At 37.0% G+C, this 19149-nt stretch overlaps 1 protein-coding gene across 3 annotated transcripts in view; it reads right to left on the bottom strand.

Annotated features, from left to right (window-relative positions):
* The window catches only part of FIP1L1 (factor interacting with PAPOLA and CPSF1), a 43057-nt gene that overhangs the window by 16985 nt on the left and 6923 nt on the right, over positions 1-19149 (bottom strand). For 2 of the 3 annotated variants that reach the window (XM_084266979.1, XM_084266980.1), the window contains exons 5-11: positions 16987-17048; positions 16679-16786; positions 15405-15535; positions 15051-15119; positions 12621-12730; positions 4780-4873; positions 3583-3736 (exon numbers count right to left, since the gene is read on the bottom strand). In XM_084266979.1, coding sequence (XP_084123105.1) covers positions 3583-3736; positions 4780-4873; positions 12621-12730; positions 15051-15119; positions 15405-15535; positions 16679-16786; positions 16987-17048 — 728 coding nt within the window. The remainder of the gene's footprint in view (positions 1-3582; positions 3737-4779; positions 4874-12620; positions 12731-15050; positions 15120-15404; positions 15536-16678; positions 16787-16986; positions 17049-19149) is intronic. The other variant, XM_084266981.1, reaches the window with a different exon arrangement.

The raw sequence follows: 19149 nt of genomic DNA, 5'->3' as shown, positions 1-19149 counted from the left end.
TCTCTGAGAGAGAATTACTCCAGCAATGTTAAGAACCTAAGCTAGAAAAATATCAGAAGTTCTCTCAAACTGATTAATTAGCTCTACCTTATGCTTAACGTGGCTCTCAGCACTATACACAGAGCTGCCTTGAAAGCTACAACTCAGTGCTCTTTACAAACTGGAATAAATCCTGATTCAACAACTAATATATTCCTCAGAATTCTATCTTGTGCAGAAACATGAATAAAAATCTCATCACAGAATCACAAGCCAAATGAAAGATTTCACTCAAGAGCCACTGAAACAAAACTAAGACTGACTGAACACAACTTATATCCAGAGATCGAACAGCCAAATCATTTTAATGTATTGGTTAATGCAGGGTATTATACTAAAAAAAACCCACATAATATTTTTTTCCCTCAAAAGCCTTTAAAAAAAAAGCATTTAAAAGTCATGATTAACAATTACCACAGGACATAGGCTAACTTACTTGAGGGTATCATGATGTAACAAACACTCTTCTACGTTCTAAATTAGCAAACAGCCCCAAAATAGCTAAACAAAGTTTTCTTGCTCACCTTCTTCACTAATGCACAAATGTGAAACAAAACAAGAAATAACCCCCCCAGAAACTTCAGTTAATGGAAAGTCAGGCAGCTCTTAACTCCTTCACCTTCTACCAATGCAGTGTATGAAAATGTACTTGAAGCATCATCAGACAATTACTTCTGAGAGAGAAAAAAGACTCTGAAATATTGAGTCATTGCAATGTGGGGACTGAACTTCACCAGTACAAGAAGGTGACTTAGCACAGATCATGTCACATCCCTGCAACATGTTGTACTGCCACAAAGATACACCTGGCCTAAACTTAAATATTCAAACTTCTGTGTCGAAAGCAACCCAAATGGGATTAGTGCAGCATTTGCATAATGTGCTCAAAATTCCTCTCAGGACACTGTATACCATCCTACTAACTCCAGGCTGGTAAACATTTACAGAAAGCCAAGCAAGTTTTCCTATAGGAAAGCAATGCCACATGTGCTCGGCTCGCAGAGTACGGAATCAAACATGAACTGTGCCACAGTTTAACAGTGTGCTGCAAATTAGCTGAACTCTGTCATAGCCCACAACAATGTAATATAACTCAACTTGGTGTAAAAACTTCTTTTGCCACAGACTAAATCAAAACAAATTATCTCTCCTTAATCAGAAGACAAGCACATGCTTAGATTGCTGAGCCTGAGCAGATGTAGAGTTACTTGCTGAATTCTGGACTACGTCTAGGCAGTCAAACTTCCCAAGCTTATGGAACAGAAGTTCAGTACTTTGGAGTAATATTTTTTTATTAATATCACAAATACATGTCCCATTTTAACTACACTCTTAAACCAAAACATAGAAAATTAAACAGAAGCATCCGTGCTCCTCTTCAGGTTTTAAATTACTCCAACGTAGTGATAAACCAAGCACACAAAAAAGAACACATTTTTTTGCCACAGCCAGTGATCTCCCAGGAGTACTTGAGCATTTTCTGCATTTGGCCCTTTGAATCGTTCCAGGACTCATTCCTCAAAAAAGATTTGAATCACAAGAGTGAATGAATTTAGAACAAGAGATCTAACTTCAAAGCAAGATCCTTTTTCAAAGGGGCTTTTGGAGGATGTTTTATATTTGGAATACTTAAATTTTCTGGCAAGTAGTCCCAGTTTAATATTGGGTAAGAGTAGTTTTTTTCCTCCCCCTCCACTGAACCTAGGAGGGATGGCAGATTCTATTTTAGGAACAGCTTTGAAGATAAAGAGCTGGCAACAGCACAATTAAAACACAGGCCTGAAGAAACTAAATCCACAGCTCTTAATCGTTATTTTCGAATCTTCTCGAAGCACGGAAGGATGTTGAAGGAGACCTTCTGAACAAGTGTATGTCATAAACCTTTCCATAAACCACAAGACTAAAGCCAAACCTGCTCAAGAGATCTGTAACACATGTGGGTTTCTTTCACCTTTAAAAGCACAACAGGTGAGGGGTTTCATAACAACAGCCCAGCATACCTACATGACATCCCTGCATCAACTGCATTTGGGGTGGGTGGGGGTTCCTCTCACACTTTTAATAACATACAACTTAGATCACCTTTTCTGTATCACAGTTACAATTAAAATAATGACTTTCTAAAAACCTGCAAGGTGTTACTAGTATTATTTTACCAGGAAGGTTTAAATGTAGCTTAAAGTCACAGTATTAGCACCATGTTCCTCTCCTTTCTGTGACCCTTGTGGTAACAAAACATTACAAAATTGCTAGAGCAGTAACATATCCTCTCTTCAGACACCCTGGTTTTTGCATTTATGCACAAAGGCTTGGAAAAGAACACAGAATTATTTAATCTTTAAACTTCTCCTGTTTGCTAGGTTGCACTGTTGTGTATGACAATCACTGATGAAAGCCAGAACTTGCCAGGCAGCAGGAGTTAATAGTTTTAAAAATGAGCAGCAGCAACTGAAGAAAGAAACCTCTTCTATGAGGAGCTAAACCCTGTAAAGCCTCCCACAAAGCTGTAAGAAGAGTAATGCTTCTTCCTTGCTGATATGTACAAGTATTAACAGAGTAGCTTTAAAAAGATTCCCTATGTGAACAGAATAGCAAAGGAACTGCCTAGCACAATTTGAGAGCAAGACAAGCAAAAGAATGCAAGGAACACATAGAGAAAATAAGAGAAGGGGCTCCACCTTAAATCAGCCTCTTCTATAAAGAAATCCTTCCCTTTCCTACTCAAATACTCCCCAAAGTTTCTCCATCTATTTTCATTTCTCACTGACCATTCTTGTTAGCTCCTCACTAAGTTCTTTAGAACTTCATTCCTTAAAAATGACAACACTCAGGTAACTGCACTATTTGTGCAAATGTCCATGATTCTCTCCCCAGTAAATTTCCATAAATATCAAGTTTCAGTAAAATATTCAGTAGATGTCAGTAAATTTCACAGAATCACAAGGTTGGAAAAGACCTTTAAGATCATCAAGTCCAACCATTAATTTCAAGCCATATTCAACTGTCAGAAGAGTTCTCAAAGAGCTTTGATTCCTCCAAGACTCACAGGACACTGGATAAAAACATCAGGTGCTATTAAGACTGAAAGAAAGGACATGGCAGAAATCCAGTTCTTATCAGACTTTTGGGAACTCATACATAGTAAGAAGGGAAAGGGGAATAAAAGCTTCTGGTGCTGCTGTGACCACAGACATCAGAGAACCCAAGTCCTGACACAAATGCATAATGATCTGTTAACACCTGTCTCTCCGCAGCAGACCATCAGAGAAAACGGCTTCGCTCTTCAGCCATTTTCAAGGACACAAGATCCCACGTGTGGTCTTGAGGCAATTACTTACTACTTGGATTATGCTTACTGAGAAAGGGAAGGCAGAAGTTTCTGTTTCTGCTTCACATGTATTTAAGAAAGAGTAGAACATGAAATTCTGCACACACAGCCAGGCGCGCATGGAATGCGCTGCTGTTACTTCGTTCTCATCAAGTATTTGATGATAAATAACACAGCTCTCATCTTTCACATCCCATGTAATGCAAGAGATTTACCTGGTGGGGGAATCAGAGGTGGAGCGGTACTGACAGTTGGAGGGGGTGGGAGAAAAGGAGGTGGTGGAAGGTGGGTAGGTGGAGCTCCTGGAGGGAAAAATGGAGGTGGCTTGGTAAAATTGTCTACTTCAGGATTAGATCGTTCTGAAAGAACCTGTAAAATATCAAACTATAGTTACGATTGCTTTGTCAAAAGGAGAGAGGATAGGTTTCCTCTCTTTCCAGTTACTACAACAGGAAAGTATTACTTATGCACCTAAAGAGCCATATTCAGATGGTTTAATTTCTATCTGCATCCCCACATCCAGTGACCCATATTTGCCAAAGTACCCCTGAGGGTCTAGGTGCAGCCAACAGGGAACAACAAATTTGAGAGGGAATATAAGCCATCTGAATATGGGCCCAAGCAGCATCTTAAATTTATGTATAGAGGAAAATCAATATGAAAAGCATGAGAATAAGCAAGACTTCAAATTACTTAAACACTGTGAGATGAGCTGAAAAGCACAGGGCAGTATTTTTAATATAAGCACTATCACACATTATTTTCATTGCTTAACCATAACCTAAGTTGGCATGAAAACGCAGCTTGGACACAAAGCAACCTTAATTTTTCTCCACAGCTAAGTGAGGAGAGAAAAAATGTATTCAATCTTAACATAGTTAACTGTTTTCTTAAAATAATCTAAGCCCATAAAGACTAAAATCATAAAGACAAATCTTATCTAAAATACATTTTCTTTTTTTTTTTTTTAAGAAGTACTGTCAACTATTTACTCCTTCACAACTTATTTTTAAAAGACTGCATTTCTCAAGTTGCATACGAAGAGGCTTTCACTTCAGCATTAGTGTCTGGCAGGAATAGGGGAGAACTGGACAGTCAGTTCAAAGACTTATCTTTGTCACTTAGTGAACAAACATTATCCCATGCAGATCTACCAGAGCTCATGCTGTCTCCTGGACAGTAAATCTGCAACATTGCTCATTCCCTTTCAGCAGGAAGTATACCAAAACATTTATCTTTTGAAATATATCAAATATTTCATCTTAATGCATTTCAATTAACTGCCACAACTTTCTTCCTGAACTTCAAGCTATCTCTGTATCACTCATTCACACAAACGGAAATGTTTTAATCAGAAGCTATGGGGAAAGCAAAAACGTCAAAGACAGTGCACAAAATCTGCAGTATAAAACCTGTATGTTGCTGTTTTCATTAGCACGCCGTCGTCCTTCCACCCTGCTGATAGTAATGGTCTGCCCGATGACATCTATTGTGCCAGATAATCGCCTGCAACACAGGACAAACCAGTCAACAAGCGGAATTAGAAAAGGGGAGGGGGAGGGAAAGAAGAGACAGAGGGAAAAAAAAAAGAGAAATAGAAGAGAAAATAAAAAAAGAGAAAAAAAAAAAAGGAGAGAAGTAGTCTTATGGGCTTCTCTCATTCTAAATGCCAAGGGTTCTTTCTCCTGCATAAAAGCCCGTTTCTGAAGACCATTAAATGCGATGAATTTGCTGAACTACACAAGCGTGTGGAACTAAACAATGCTGCAATAAAGACTCCTGTAAGACAAAGGCCAAACTCTCCACATTTCCCTTCTGTTCCCTGCAAGAGGATAAATCTACATTTCTCTTACTGATAAAGGGGGGAAAAAAAAGGAAAAATAGTTAGATCACAAAAAAAAACTCAATAAGAAAAAATATATTAAACAGAACTTCTACAAAAATCTAAAAGAAAATATTTATTAGAGATCATTTCTAAAGCTCAAGATTGCATACCACAATATTGCAGCGCACACTGAACAAAATCAACTGCCTTCTCTTATCTTGGAATACAGTGTTTTTATCAAGCAGAAAGTATACAAACCAACCAGACACTGACTCTTAAACATTGCACTAGACTCAAAGGAATAGTGATACTTTGACACTTCTGTTCCTCGTTTTTCCAAATGCAAAATAAGTCTCTCAAACATCTCCAAGACACTTGCACAGCTAAGCACTGTGTTCACCACCTCTGAAGACACCAGCAACAGAGCAGCACAAGACCCACTGCAGTTTCCCTTACAACCCCAACACCAACAGAACGTAACCCACAATAGGAACACCTGCCTTAGAAGTAGGTAGTGACAGATTTTTAGAGGAAGATGACAAGATCAGTGACATGCATATACACATTCTTTCCCTTCCAGTTTCTGCCAATCAAAAATTTAAGGATTTCCTATGCAACCGTGTTTAATAGTCTCTGACTAACGTGCAGTTGCACAATCTTTTTTGAACATACTTTTATTTTTGATCTCCAGTGATGAGATCTGTTTCAGCTATTTCTTTTGCCTGGCAATTGTACTTGGTTCCCTACGTTCCTTGTGTTAAAATAAATGACATTGTAAAAAAAATATAAAGGTATCCCTGTTCTCTGGCAAAGTAGTATCTGTGGTACCTCTGCTGTCTCTTTCCCAAACTGGACTAATCCACATCTCTCCTCATACAGAGGTGACTCCACAACTTTCATTATCTAGCCATCTCTACCTTTACTGTATCTTTTCTTGTCCGACAAACAGAACTACAGATGATACACAGCTCTCAACGCATCACAGCTTCATGTGCTACCATCATGACTCTACCCAGTTTGTTCCAATGACTACCATTACATCTCTTTATTTTGGCTAACACTGTGAATTAAACTAACATTTTGGGAACCAGCAATAATAATGCCAGTATCTCTTTCTTAACAGGTATGATTTGTAACATTTGAATATTAATTTGAAGAAGTGAATCTTATTTAGGAAAAAACCTTCTGAGATTTCCAGTGATGTCAGTTCACTATGAACAGGTTACTGCAGTCCACACTGAAGTGAACGTGTGAATTTTAAATGCAAACCTATCTCACTTCAGTTTCCAAACAAGTCAATCTACTAAGCTTGCGCCTGTTAGACTTAAAATTTTATAGTAGGAACAACTTAACTCCCTGCACATATTTACACAAGTTTTTTTAGCCCCAAAACCATCTGATATGTGGCCACACAGCTGTCAGCTGAAACTTTTAAACTTTTTCAAAGCAGATTAGAAATGTTACACTGAGGGTAAAAACATGATGGCATTCCATTAGATACAAACACTAAAATATAAGCATAAGCAATCTCTCAAAATCTTCAATAAATCAACCACATGGGAATATACTGAAGGTAAAGAAGAATTTCATGAGCCAGACCAGAAAACAGTAAGAAGGATCTGAATGTCATCTATTAAAATTAAAACATGGTATTTGTGACAATGGGGAACCGCAATTCTGAATAGAGGAAGAATCTGAAGTATAGTGAATTTTCCTGTTTACAGCTTCAAAATAAATGAAACCCAGAAACCCAGCTTCATGGAGAATTTGTAAGTATTTTTCTTACACAGACAGAACAAAATCTTTGCAGCCCACAGTTAATTTCTAAAAGAGGTTAAAAAGCAGAATTCACTTGGGTGAACTCCATTAGAAAATAAGGGACAAAATTACACTGCTAATGGATGAAAGACACATAGGTACATCTATGTCACACCTACAACAGAGAGAAAACTGACAGTATTTACCAGTAGCATGACACAGAATAAAGTAAGACTGGGAAAATACTTCCAGGAAATTTCAGAAAAGAAATCCATGGAAAGAAAAAAAAAATGCTTCCAGTTTTAGAAGAAAGGTTCTTGTATTTTTTTATCTAATGGATTACTATCCACACTAACACAAATAGCAGGGAGAACATCTGGGATGACAAACTCCAAGTTCTGAAGAACCGATAGCGCTGACCCCAACTGCTCAATCACCTAGAAGCCAATACAGCTGAAAACACAGCAGACACTGGACCACGAAGGATCAATTAGATCTCCCACTGATAATTTCAAGCTCCTTGGCAGACTGCATTCTGATAATGATCCAAATGCCTGTTCTCTGAGCTTTTCAGTACCTTGGTTTAAAGCTTCCTCCTGGATTCTTAGACAAGCTCATTAAGCACAACACTTTGGAGGAAAAAAAACCCCAACAATGGTACAAGACTCAATACACATCTGGAAACTAACCCAGCATACTTGGAAAGGCCACTGCATAGTATGTAACCCAAGTTTAAGAATTCCTCTGTTCTTTTAACATTCCATCCCAAAAGTCAGATTGTTTCAGTCTGGATCCTGCAATAATCAACACCTGCTTCCCTGATCCTCTCCATTGGTCTTACGTGGCATTCCTGCACTGCTGCATTATGGATTATTGTTTTGCTTTTAGTAACAAAATTTGAAACAACTGCTAAACCAACTGTTTCACTATCAACAAGGAAAAAAAAAAAGATAATTGAATTTTTGTAAAACAACAAAACTTTGTCTTGAGTTTTCCCTATTGCTGGTATCTGCTCTTATGTTACCTCAGACTGTACCCTAGAAAACTCATTTTTCCTAGCTCTAGTCCCTGTGTATGATAAAGGACTCTCTTCTACAGCAAGAATTCCCTCCTTGGGTGACTCCCTTCACTGTTTCACAGGGCTTCCATTAGGGAGTGATGTACTTCAAATTAAGACTCCCTCTCTTGTGCTGTTTGCACACTGCCAGCAACAATTTGAACCAGAACTGAAAACACAGGCAATGGACACTAATGCAAGCGTACTGAGCATTAAAGTGATGTATGTATCAACCATACTACAAAAATACTTATTTTGGCTTGGGAAGCAGCCCAAATTCAACACTACGTTATCAAAGGAAGCAAATCTAGGCTACCAGTTAGTTCCCAGATATCAACTTCAGTGAAATGAACCAGGCTTTCACTTAATTTAGAGTCTGAATAACACATCTATGTTTGCTCATTCTCACTCAGCTGGTGCTTTCTAACTTTTTATATTTTGTGGTGGTTTGTCCATTGTTCTTCCCAACAGCTGCCAAGAGATTTAATAGATGAGTTCAGGAATCTGCCATCCTACCTTGAACTTGACAAATTCTCTATTTCCATGACTGCAATAATGATTTCATTAAGTACTCCACCAGAAGAGCTTTAAATTGCACATGACAAAGCAGATGTTCACTTGCAAACGCAGCAGTGGATGACACCACTGTCAAAAACATGATCTTCACAAAGGCAAAAAGAGACATCTGAAGTTTAACAGTTCAGCAGTTTTGTAAAAGGGGCAAACCTGAAACCTCGGATCTTGATTCAGTCATAGTCAGTTGGCACGTGGGGAAATGCCAAAGCCTCCCCAGCTGTTACTTAGCTTGGCAGTAAGATGTTAAGCAGTATTACCAGGTTTCTGTCTTCGTGATGCACACAAAGAAAAGAAAGGGCCTGGTGTGTCCCTTACATGATCAGGGCACCTGGGATACAGATGCATTCCCAATGGATACACCCAGACATAAAAAGGCAATCCACACGTGTGGGACACACATGAACCCGCGGCTGAGTTCATACAAAGTGTAGCTTGAAAGGAACATTCCAGCAACTCAGTGAGTGATTCCACTCTAATTAGAGAGTAGTTATTTACGAGCTATTTGCACTATTAATACCACCCTCCAAGGAGATTTAATTCAGAAAGATATCTCAATCTCATTAGGCAAGCTGAGTTTATTCAGGTTCTACAGAGCAAAGAGAGGAGGGAGTGGGGAAGAAGGTAAAAAAACCCAACTATTTTTCAAACTCAAAGCTTCAGAAATCACTTATCGCCACCACAAGTAATATAAATAATGACTGCTTTTTGCCCCCTCCTTCTCAGAATTCAGAAACAGTCTAACTACTGCATGCCACATTTACTCGCTAGACTTACAGTCTAGTCTAAGAATTACAGAATCACAGTATACTGTAAAAACTATATTTAGTATGTTGTGTTCCTTCTTGTCTTGCTTATGCATTTTATGCTTTATTTTCCTCCTCTCGAGGACAGCTTCAACTTTGTGGGGGTCACTCATCATTGACAGGTAAAATTAACAAGCAAATTACTTTAATACAGATATTATTCATATACACAACAGACATGCTTTTGAAATAATATCTGAGTTTTCATCATTCACTCTTGCAAGGCTAGTTCACAAAGCACAAGAAACGTATTTTTTCACAGTAATGACCTATGCAAACCCATTTTCTATAAAAACTGTTTACAGAAGGGCCCAAGCACAGAGAAATGACAGGCTAATTTCTCTAAAAAAATTTTTTTAAGTAACTCTAATTTAGAGTAATGTACTCTTTTGTAATAACTGATAAAGCATAAATGGATGTTCAAAACCTAAGAGCTTCTGACAGAAGAAGGTTCTGTGATGGAGAGCTATTCTAGGTATTACTGGAATGAGACAATACCATGTTTTGTATAAAGCTTGTAAATGAAGCTTATGCTTATCCCTCCTGCTACTGAAGAAAATAGTACCTCAGTCTTTGATCAAGAATGGCATAAGGAAAAGCACTGGCCTAAAACAGTAGGGTACCTCTATGGCCTGGCTGGTTGAGAGAGGTCAAATCTTCTCGTGTTCTAGACAGCACTACACTCAAAAGAGATTCCTTCAGGTTTTTACCTTAACTGTGACTATACACACAATGATTCTTCCAGTAACTACCTCTAGAGAATTTCCCATTTTATACCACATTGTTTATCGCGTGCATTTACCAAACCATTTCCATCATGCTCTAATTCCTCCTTGAGGGTTACGTAACCCTTTATGCTATTTGACTGCCTTAAATATCACAAAATCAAGATGAGGTTCGTGTGTCACTAAACAACTAATAGCTCAGCTATGATTCACACCATCACTGTTCACAAATTCAAGCAAAATTTCTTACACAGACACATCATGTGAACAAGCACTGAATTTTTCTTTGAATTAAACTTTTAGGCTCCAATTCTAGTGAAGTAGCAACTTTTACTTGCTGGTAAACAGTAATTTTGTTTCAATTTTGTAAACTACAACAAAGCTGTAGCAAGTGACTCACTGGCATAAAGACAATTATTTAAGATTATCAAAGAAATTACCAAAAGATTTTTGCCTATCTAAAATTCGTTCTTTAACTAAATTTAAAAAACCTCAAAAACCCCAATCCCTGGGTTATATAGAAATTAGTAATAGAGGAGTTTATGTACCGAAAATAGTAGCTGTTCTTTGGAGAAGTCATTCAAGTGAAATATATATAATCTATACAGTTAAGACATACTCATTCACTGAGCTACTTTCAGCATACAATTTTCTCTCAAACCTCTTCTGAGCACTTGGCAGAAAAACTTCTTCACACAAGAATTCATGGTAAGCAAATGTATCCAAATTGTATCCAATAATAAATAGGAAGAAACTCCATTTTGCTACTGTAACACTTACAGCATTCACACTAAGTGTATATAAACAAACTTACTCCATCTACTGAAATACACAAGTGATACAACTGGAAATATTGCCATTTTGTTTCCTCTTTATTTATGCAACAGACCAACTTCACTTACTGGCTTCACATTTACAGGGTTCCCAAACTTTGCTGAGGGAAACTCAGTTCCCAGAGAAAACAGGCATATCTCAGGAAAGCTTTGATTAACAACCAATATGCTAACTTTAAACCTTTAACAATCAGACAGATGGTCACTTCAACTAAAGACTGCTAATTTCAGGCAGGAAACCAAAAAAAGTATCACATAAAAACATTGTATAAAGACATCTGTGGTAAAATAGATTTATCCTAGATAGAGCATACAACAAAGATTTTATTTACAAAGCCTACACCAGGCACATGTATGATCTCACTGTATTAGGCTTTCCCACAACAAATGTAAATTTTTCAGAATCACGGAATTTATTCAATGTAATTTTTTTCCACAATTTTAAGCTTGGTTACATTTCTATGTCCTTGTCTAGTTTCTACTACTTTCTAAAGTATTTTAGAAATCATCGTCAATCAATGAGATGCTTTAAGAATTGAAATCCTGTAACAAAATCTGCACTGGGTATAGATATGGAATCCTTTAGCCTCTGATTCAATTTTGGGAACTCTTGTTACAGGAACATGACACATCAGAAGCAATTCAGAAAGAAAAGTGAAAAAAAATACAGGGCTGCACAAAGTTTGGCAGACTTTTACTACTTCTTAAACAAAGTAAAATCAAAACTCCCATAAGATCTACTAAAAATAAAGCATATAAACTAGGTTACCAGGAGGAATACGCTAGGATTGAAAAACAAATGCAAGCCAGAGTATCAAGCAAGATTTTTTTTTCCACCCAAGAGAAATATATTTGGGTGTTGAACTGTTTCTTTAGGGATGGAGTAATTGAACTGGAGTGCCTCTGAATTAGCCAAGGTACTTACAGACACACAGCTGAAGTCCAAGATGCTAATCTGTAACTGTTGATGAAACTTGCTCTACCTCTCTAGCCATTGTTTGTAATACAATGGTTTATAATTTGCACAGAAGCAACACTCCTGAATGGCATCACTCAATAACTGAAGTAAAAGCATGGATTCATCCTAAACTGAGTGCCAGGAATCACACAGCAGTAGCTTAGATATAAAGGGCAGAACTTACTAAAGCCTGGGGCAGGGAGGAGGGGAAGAAACCCTAGCAAGGAAATAATTTCCCTTATTTTAAATAGAGTAAAATATACTTTAGCTAAAGCTACCTTGCAGGAAAAAGACTGGGTTCTAGGAATCCTTCTAGTTGTTGAAGTCAAAACCGTCTGTCTTGTATAACTGAAAAGGAGTGTTAGCTCATACCAATAAAGACAGCAGCTAAAACCATTTTGTTGGCCAATCTAATTCTAAACAAAAGCCATGGCATTGTACATCAACCCCTGGATTTTTATAGCTGCACTGTTATTTGGTCCTGCTGTTTTTTCATTCTACTGGCTCTTTCCCCATTAGCCATGAAGGGTAGCAGAGCATTCATGTGTAATGGTGATTGAAGGATAGAAGCAATCAAGATCATTCTTCCCCTCATTTCTACCTGTTATAGAAACATATTTTCCTTTTTTTTTTCCTACAAAAATAATGAACTTCAAATGCATAAAGGTAACAGTGTAAAAAGTTTTTTGGTCTTGAGTTAGACAATTGTCTGACTGACCTGTTTGCTGGAATTCCTGATTTGAATAAGGCAGGAGGAGATGCGAAATCAGCTTTGGTTGACTGCACTGCCAACTCTTTCTCCAAATTTCCAGTTCTGCCCTGCTGTACCTTCAAAATAATATTTCATCATTAGTTTAACCTCAGAAGTGTAGTAGCCTCAACACTAAACATAGCACACAGCCAACACAAAAAGAAAGTCTAATTTCAATCAGTTTTTAAAAAAAAGTCACCTCTGCACAGCTAGGAAAAATAATATAAACTTATAAAATACAGAGTTAAGTACTGTGTTTAACATATCTAAGGCAAAATATACCAGAGAACAACTTATTACATAAGATTAAATAAGATCAATTATTACATAAGATTACATAAGTTTTTAAATTTATTTTCCAAGCATTTGGATGTGAACAGATCAAAATTATTTTCCTTTAGTAGGAACAAATTAGTATCTTACTTTAAAAGAAGCGAATGAGTACAAAAACCATTTCTTCATAACCTCAACAACAGAGAGCTCTAACAAGTCTGCTACCTACCCAACCAGACATGAAACAAGAAACTGAGTGCAGTCTCTATCTGCCTTTCTGTCCATGAGATCAACTAACTTCTTAATTTCTGATTCATACCAGGAAGTCACCTCTTACTTAGGGTTAGTCAAACTTTAAAAGCTTTTTCATTAGTTCAGATGGAATACTTCAAAACCATAGTGTTCTTTCTAAAGTACTGCAAAATTCTACAGACATATTATTAAAGCTATGCAAGACCTTTGGTACAACTACTTCAAGTATTGTTCGACTTCAGCAGCACATTATACACAGAAGAAAAGCCTCCACAAGATAACATTAAGGACAAACCTGTACTGATACAGCTTTTAAAGACAATCCCACTGCACCAACCACAAAGCTACACTACATAGCTAGCTCAGTTATTATGTAACTTCATACAGACTGTGATCTCACAGCTTCTTGCAGGGAAGTGAACTTGTAAGCTTTTGCAGAACCTCACTTCTAAACACTGGCACCGGGTTCCCAAACTCACAACAATTCACATAAATAGTTAAAATTTGCTAAAAGTTTAATTAAATTTTAGCATCCAGAAATGTGAAGAAAACACAAAAACCAACCAAAACAAGCCCCAAAACTGAATAGGTTTGGTTTAAGTATTTATCTGAAAAACCTATATGCCTCCTATTAATTTATGAGTAATTGGAAAGTGTAGGAGACAAAGTCTTGCCCATTACAGAAGATTAATCCAAACATACCATACAAGTTACATGAGACTTCCTTTCTTCCAGAGGTGTGGAAAAAAGTTAATGAAATTATTTAATAATTGTATATAAACTCCTTGCAAAACACATGACAAACCCTTACTTCAGACTCTTACAACACAATTATTATCTGTACTATTTGATCACTGGACCTCCAGAGGGTTAATACAGGGCTAGAAACAGGGGAAGGTTTGGGTTGGAGTACTTATCCTTCTTCCTTCATGACAACAGTTAGAGAAGTTTGAGAGTGTAGTCAGCTGCAAACTGTAACTCCCATTGCCCACCATTTCCACCATTCCACAATATTATTATAAGGATAATTGAGGAAGACAAAAAGCCCTGGAGAGTTTCTGATCTGTTCTTGCTAAAATAAAAATCAAAATTATTGGATATCCTCAAGTAACATAGAAGGGGAAACAAAAATACCTGCCTGCAACTGCAACTTCTGTCACAGAGTATGCAGAAGAGAGCAACAGTTGCAAGCCAGTTTAATAAGAGTTCAAGAACAAAAGTGACTGCATATTGAAAATAAGCAAAACTAATAAACTCTGTGTTTTAATTTCAACTTTAGTATTAAATAAAAGAGTAAATGAGAAAATGAGAAGTTGAAAAAAGCGTTCAATGCTTAAGATAAATCCTGTCATATAGATCATAAGAATCAGCATTTCCAAATGGGAAATTATTATATATCACTTGACTTCTTGTCATTTAGACCCAAAAGGACAACAGAAATTACAATTGATTTTCACATCTCAGAGTTGCCAAGGGTAAGTGTTACAGAACACAGTAAGAGCTACAAGGTCACAGGAAAAATAAACATGCCATAATCTACAAAAGCTTCTCCAGCACATCTGCACAGATTCTTTAATCTGCACAAACAAATGCACTCCAAATCAAAATAAACCATCACATAAAGAAAAACTAGTTTCACTGGGAAATTTCTTAGTCCCCCAGACCACTAATTCACATGCTTACAGAGGGGTGACGAACAAAGCAACACTTTTTAATCACCATTTTGTGACATATGCAGAAAGTCCCTGGTGTAAGATGAGTTTGAAACAATGGCCACATCCATTTCAGTTGTTCTTCTATCAGCCTGTGGTGGCACGGGAAGCAATTCTCAATAAAAATAAGAGCAACCAACAAAAATTTACTAAAATTCACCTTAAAAAGATGATATCTGCCATCGAGAATCTCTGCACTTGGTCTTACTTCCATAGCCTTGTCTTCAGCCTAAGTTAAATAACACATTGCCCATTAAGATACCGCACAACTCTTAAGAGATGGGCCACAATCTGAATAACGGTACAGATGCAATCTAGCTGCAGCTAGTCTGTCACACTATCCACACAAATTGCCAGTGAAGCAACACAGTTACACTCTAGGCTCAGGGTGGGGAGGCGGGTGCAAGCTCTTTTAACAAACACACTCAACTGGGCAGAACAAGCTTATGACACACAAACAGCTTTACTGGGGGAAAACCAACATTTAGAACACCACAAAAGTGGTACTAATTACCGTAATTTTATTTGTGGTTGAGGTAACTGGTAAAATTTCAAGACCCATTCGTATTCTCTTCTGTTTTTCACAGTAAGCTTTCCAGGTATCTTCATTGAACCCATAGTTGAAATAATCAGAAAGATCAGCCCCTTTAAAAGAAAAAACAGAGGTTTTTAGGACATTACAAAGTTTGTCTTTTTTTTTTCTTCACTGAACACACATACACCTCTAATTATAACATCAAAACACATCAGGTATTGATCTAAGAACTTATTACTGGCATGTACAATGCAGTCTTACATCAGTAAACAGAGTATTCATGACTAAGACTATAAAAACATTAAAATTTAGTCAGAAAGAGTATCGTGCCTAGCATCCTGTCTCAGAATCAAAAACACATATTTACAGAATATTACATTCCCTGTACCTTTACAATAGGATAAATGCAAGACCTACAGGTTTGCTGTACATTCAGTGAAGAACCACCCCCTCCTTTTCGCTTCTTCTGTATTCGACAACCTATCTCATTTTGACTCATAGTTTCATCTGAGGCCAAAGGTGCTCTCTTTTTTGAGAGAGACACCAGACATAACTCAAATACACTAAATAGATTTCTAACAGCTAACAGTTCAATCACCAGAATATTATCGAAGGCTTCTTTTTTTCCACTTCTGCATTGCCAAAGCAAAATACAAACCGTAGGAAAAGCTACACAGCAGCAGGATGTACTGCCGTTAAAAAACAAAAACCCAACCAACCAACACCAGTGGTAGACAAGTCTGGCTAATATCATCTGAGCCAGGCAGACAATACACACAGGAGACTTATGGAAAGCCCACATGATCCATAAGCTTCTTCTTTAAAGCTTACAGACATCTCTGCATGACCACAAAGAAGAACAAGCAGCTATGTTTCACCATCCTTCATGCTCAAACCTGCTAACGATTTTCCATTCTGTTTTATCTTCTCTCCTATAGCACAGACCAATAGCAGTAATTTCCACAGAAACAGATTTCCAAGGACAATTCAGGATATACACGTATTAAAAAAAAATACAGGGCATGTCTCAAAGTCTCTTTTTCCTGACATACGTGCAGGACGTAGACTCAGACACACTGAGCACCCACACACTCTGTGGCACAGGACAAATGCAGCGAGTAATTCAGCTGCTTTTGCCAAGTTGTACCGTACAGTATCTTCTAGCTATAGGGTAGGTAACATGCACATGCAGTAAACATGAATTATTATTAAAATAATAGCTACATATCAGCCAAAGTATACCAGAGAATTACCTGGCTTTCTCCAGGGTTTATCTTCAAAAGAATCTAAATCTACTTCCAGAAGTGGCACACCATTGATACTGCCTGGTGCATCTAGATCCACTCCTTTCACTTTTGCACCTGTGAAGACAAGTTAGAAAGTTACAACCCTCTCTACCAAATTGAGTTTTAACTGTTGTAAAACAGACTTGAAATAGAAATAAAAGGTCAGATTTAAATTTATGAAGAAGTTTTGAAAGTGAAAATTATTTCTTTCACCCAAAAGAAGCAAACTTTTTTTTTTTTGCATTTTACTAATATTACTGTCCAGATTTTCTCACCTGAAGATGCATAAGCTCGTCCTCCTGCCTTAATATTGAGATTCACGGGTGCTGCTCCATAACTTAAAGAAATTAATAAAACTTAATTAGTCAGAGAAAGCTCTTCAAACAGAAGAAAAAACAAAACAAGAGTTAGCTAGATCCAGAAACAAACTGGACCCAGGCTCAATCGCCATCCTGAATCTCTAGCTTTCCAAGCTGGTAAAACTGTAAAAGTAAAGAGATCAGCCTAGGAGGAAGAGAGTGTACCTTTCTATGCTCAGTAGCAACTTCTCCAACTAATAAACAGTTGTGAAGCAAGTCCCAGTCACTCTTCCTGAGTTGAAAGCATAAAGACCTTGATAGAAACAAGAATGGACAGAACCAGAAGAGGAGAGAAAGGAAAAATGCAGTTCATTTAGGGATATAGATGATACTCGGGATTAGAGTAAAGACAAAATTAAAAAAAAAAAAAAAGAAAAGGAAGGGTTTAGACAGACCCTTTTCCCTTTTCATAATTATTCCATTTAATCTGTACAGGAGAAATACCAGCATTTCTCTACAGTAACTGAAAGGCTGGCTGTTTCAATGCACTCCTAGCAATCACCCATCCTCCTGAACACCAGAAAAGCAGGGAACATTTCACTTTCTAAAATACTCAGGTGCTTTGTTCATAAAAACACACTAGAATCTAGACACCGAATGGATTTAACCACCTTAGCAATTACAGTAGCGTTCATTTGGAACATTAAGCTTTTTGCCACCGTTTGCGTGCAACGCAGCGTTTCCTCACAAGTGGTAACAACCCGTACACACAATGAGATTAGCATATAATTAGAAGGCAGTGTATGGTTTACAGTACTGTGTTCATGCCATTTTAGTTTCCACTGATGTGCTACAACAGTGCAAAACTGACACAAAACATTTAACCCTCTGATCTGCCACTCTCTATTTATGCATGACTTTGTCAAACACATCTCACCTTCTTTTTTAAACAGCAGTTGGCTACTACATGAAAAATCGCTTAATCCTATAAAAGGAACTTGTCATACCAAAGTTAAAATGAACAGCAATGTTGAATCTGTTTTAGATTACTGTCCTTCCACGAACTTTCTGCCCAATTTGCTCAGTAATAAGTTTTTTTCAGAAAACAACCATTTCTACATCGAACTTTCTATTCTAATTAGATTTAGGATCATCTGCTTTTTCCATAAATACAGAAAACAATGAGAATCAGCAAATCCACCAAGAATATAAATCTAGTTTTGCTCTGGCCTCACAAAATTTGAGGTCACTGCCTACACCACAAGCACACTGCAAGTTACTGAAACCAGACAAATATAGAACTGAAAGAATTGCTATTTTTTATATTACATTGATTTGCATAGTTAGTTTAGGATATGAAATACCAAAAGTTTAAAAATATTATGTTTCAAAACTCAGTGATTGACCTGCATTCTAAAGTTAAGAACACAAGAAGATGTATGCAGAACAGACCTACCTGCAGACCTGTCACAATTCTATTAAGAAACAACACCCTAGTAACTCTGGTTTTAACAAGCATAAAAACATTAGGATTGCCAAGACAAACAAGCAAACCCCTTCCCTCAGAAAATTTCCATATAATAAAATATTTCATAATTTGCGGTAAAATTAACACTGTTCAGAAGTATTCAATGAAAAACAAGCTCTTTCTCAAGAGAATAAAGAATATGGGGCAATAACAGTAGCAAAAAATGTATTGTATGGTATAAATGCCTAAACCACGATCTTGAGAAATTATCTCCAGAGACTGGCAGCTTCATCCTGAAGTACATTAAAATTTTATTTGTGAACATCAATAGGAATTAAAACTATAGTGGCCTAATTAGAACTCTATCCACTACAAGCAGGATCAAGAGCAAATGCTTCTCACGTTCTCTGTGCTTAGCACTCTACCATTTGCAACAAAAATACTGTCCTCACTCACAATAACAACCTTAAAAAAGCTATGTAAGATAACCATTCCATAACAAAAAACAACTCTCTACTTTACAAACCTAATAAAATTATTTCCTAAAATCTGAGAACAAAATTTAACTTGTACAACAGCTCTTCCTTTAAGAATTGATTGCATTTCACTTCGTTTTCAAGTCACTGTATCATTAAAAGCACTGTTAAAGAGCTGAAATAAACACTAAATTG

The sequence above is a fragment of the Gallinula chloropus genome (assembly GCF_964237585.1).
Source record: "Gallinula chloropus genome assembly, chromosome: 7".
Taxonomy (NCBI): Eukaryota; Metazoa; Chordata; class Aves; order Gruiformes; family Rallidae; genus Gallinula; species Gallinula chloropus.
This window is presented reverse-complemented; position numbering and strand designations above follow the sequence as displayed.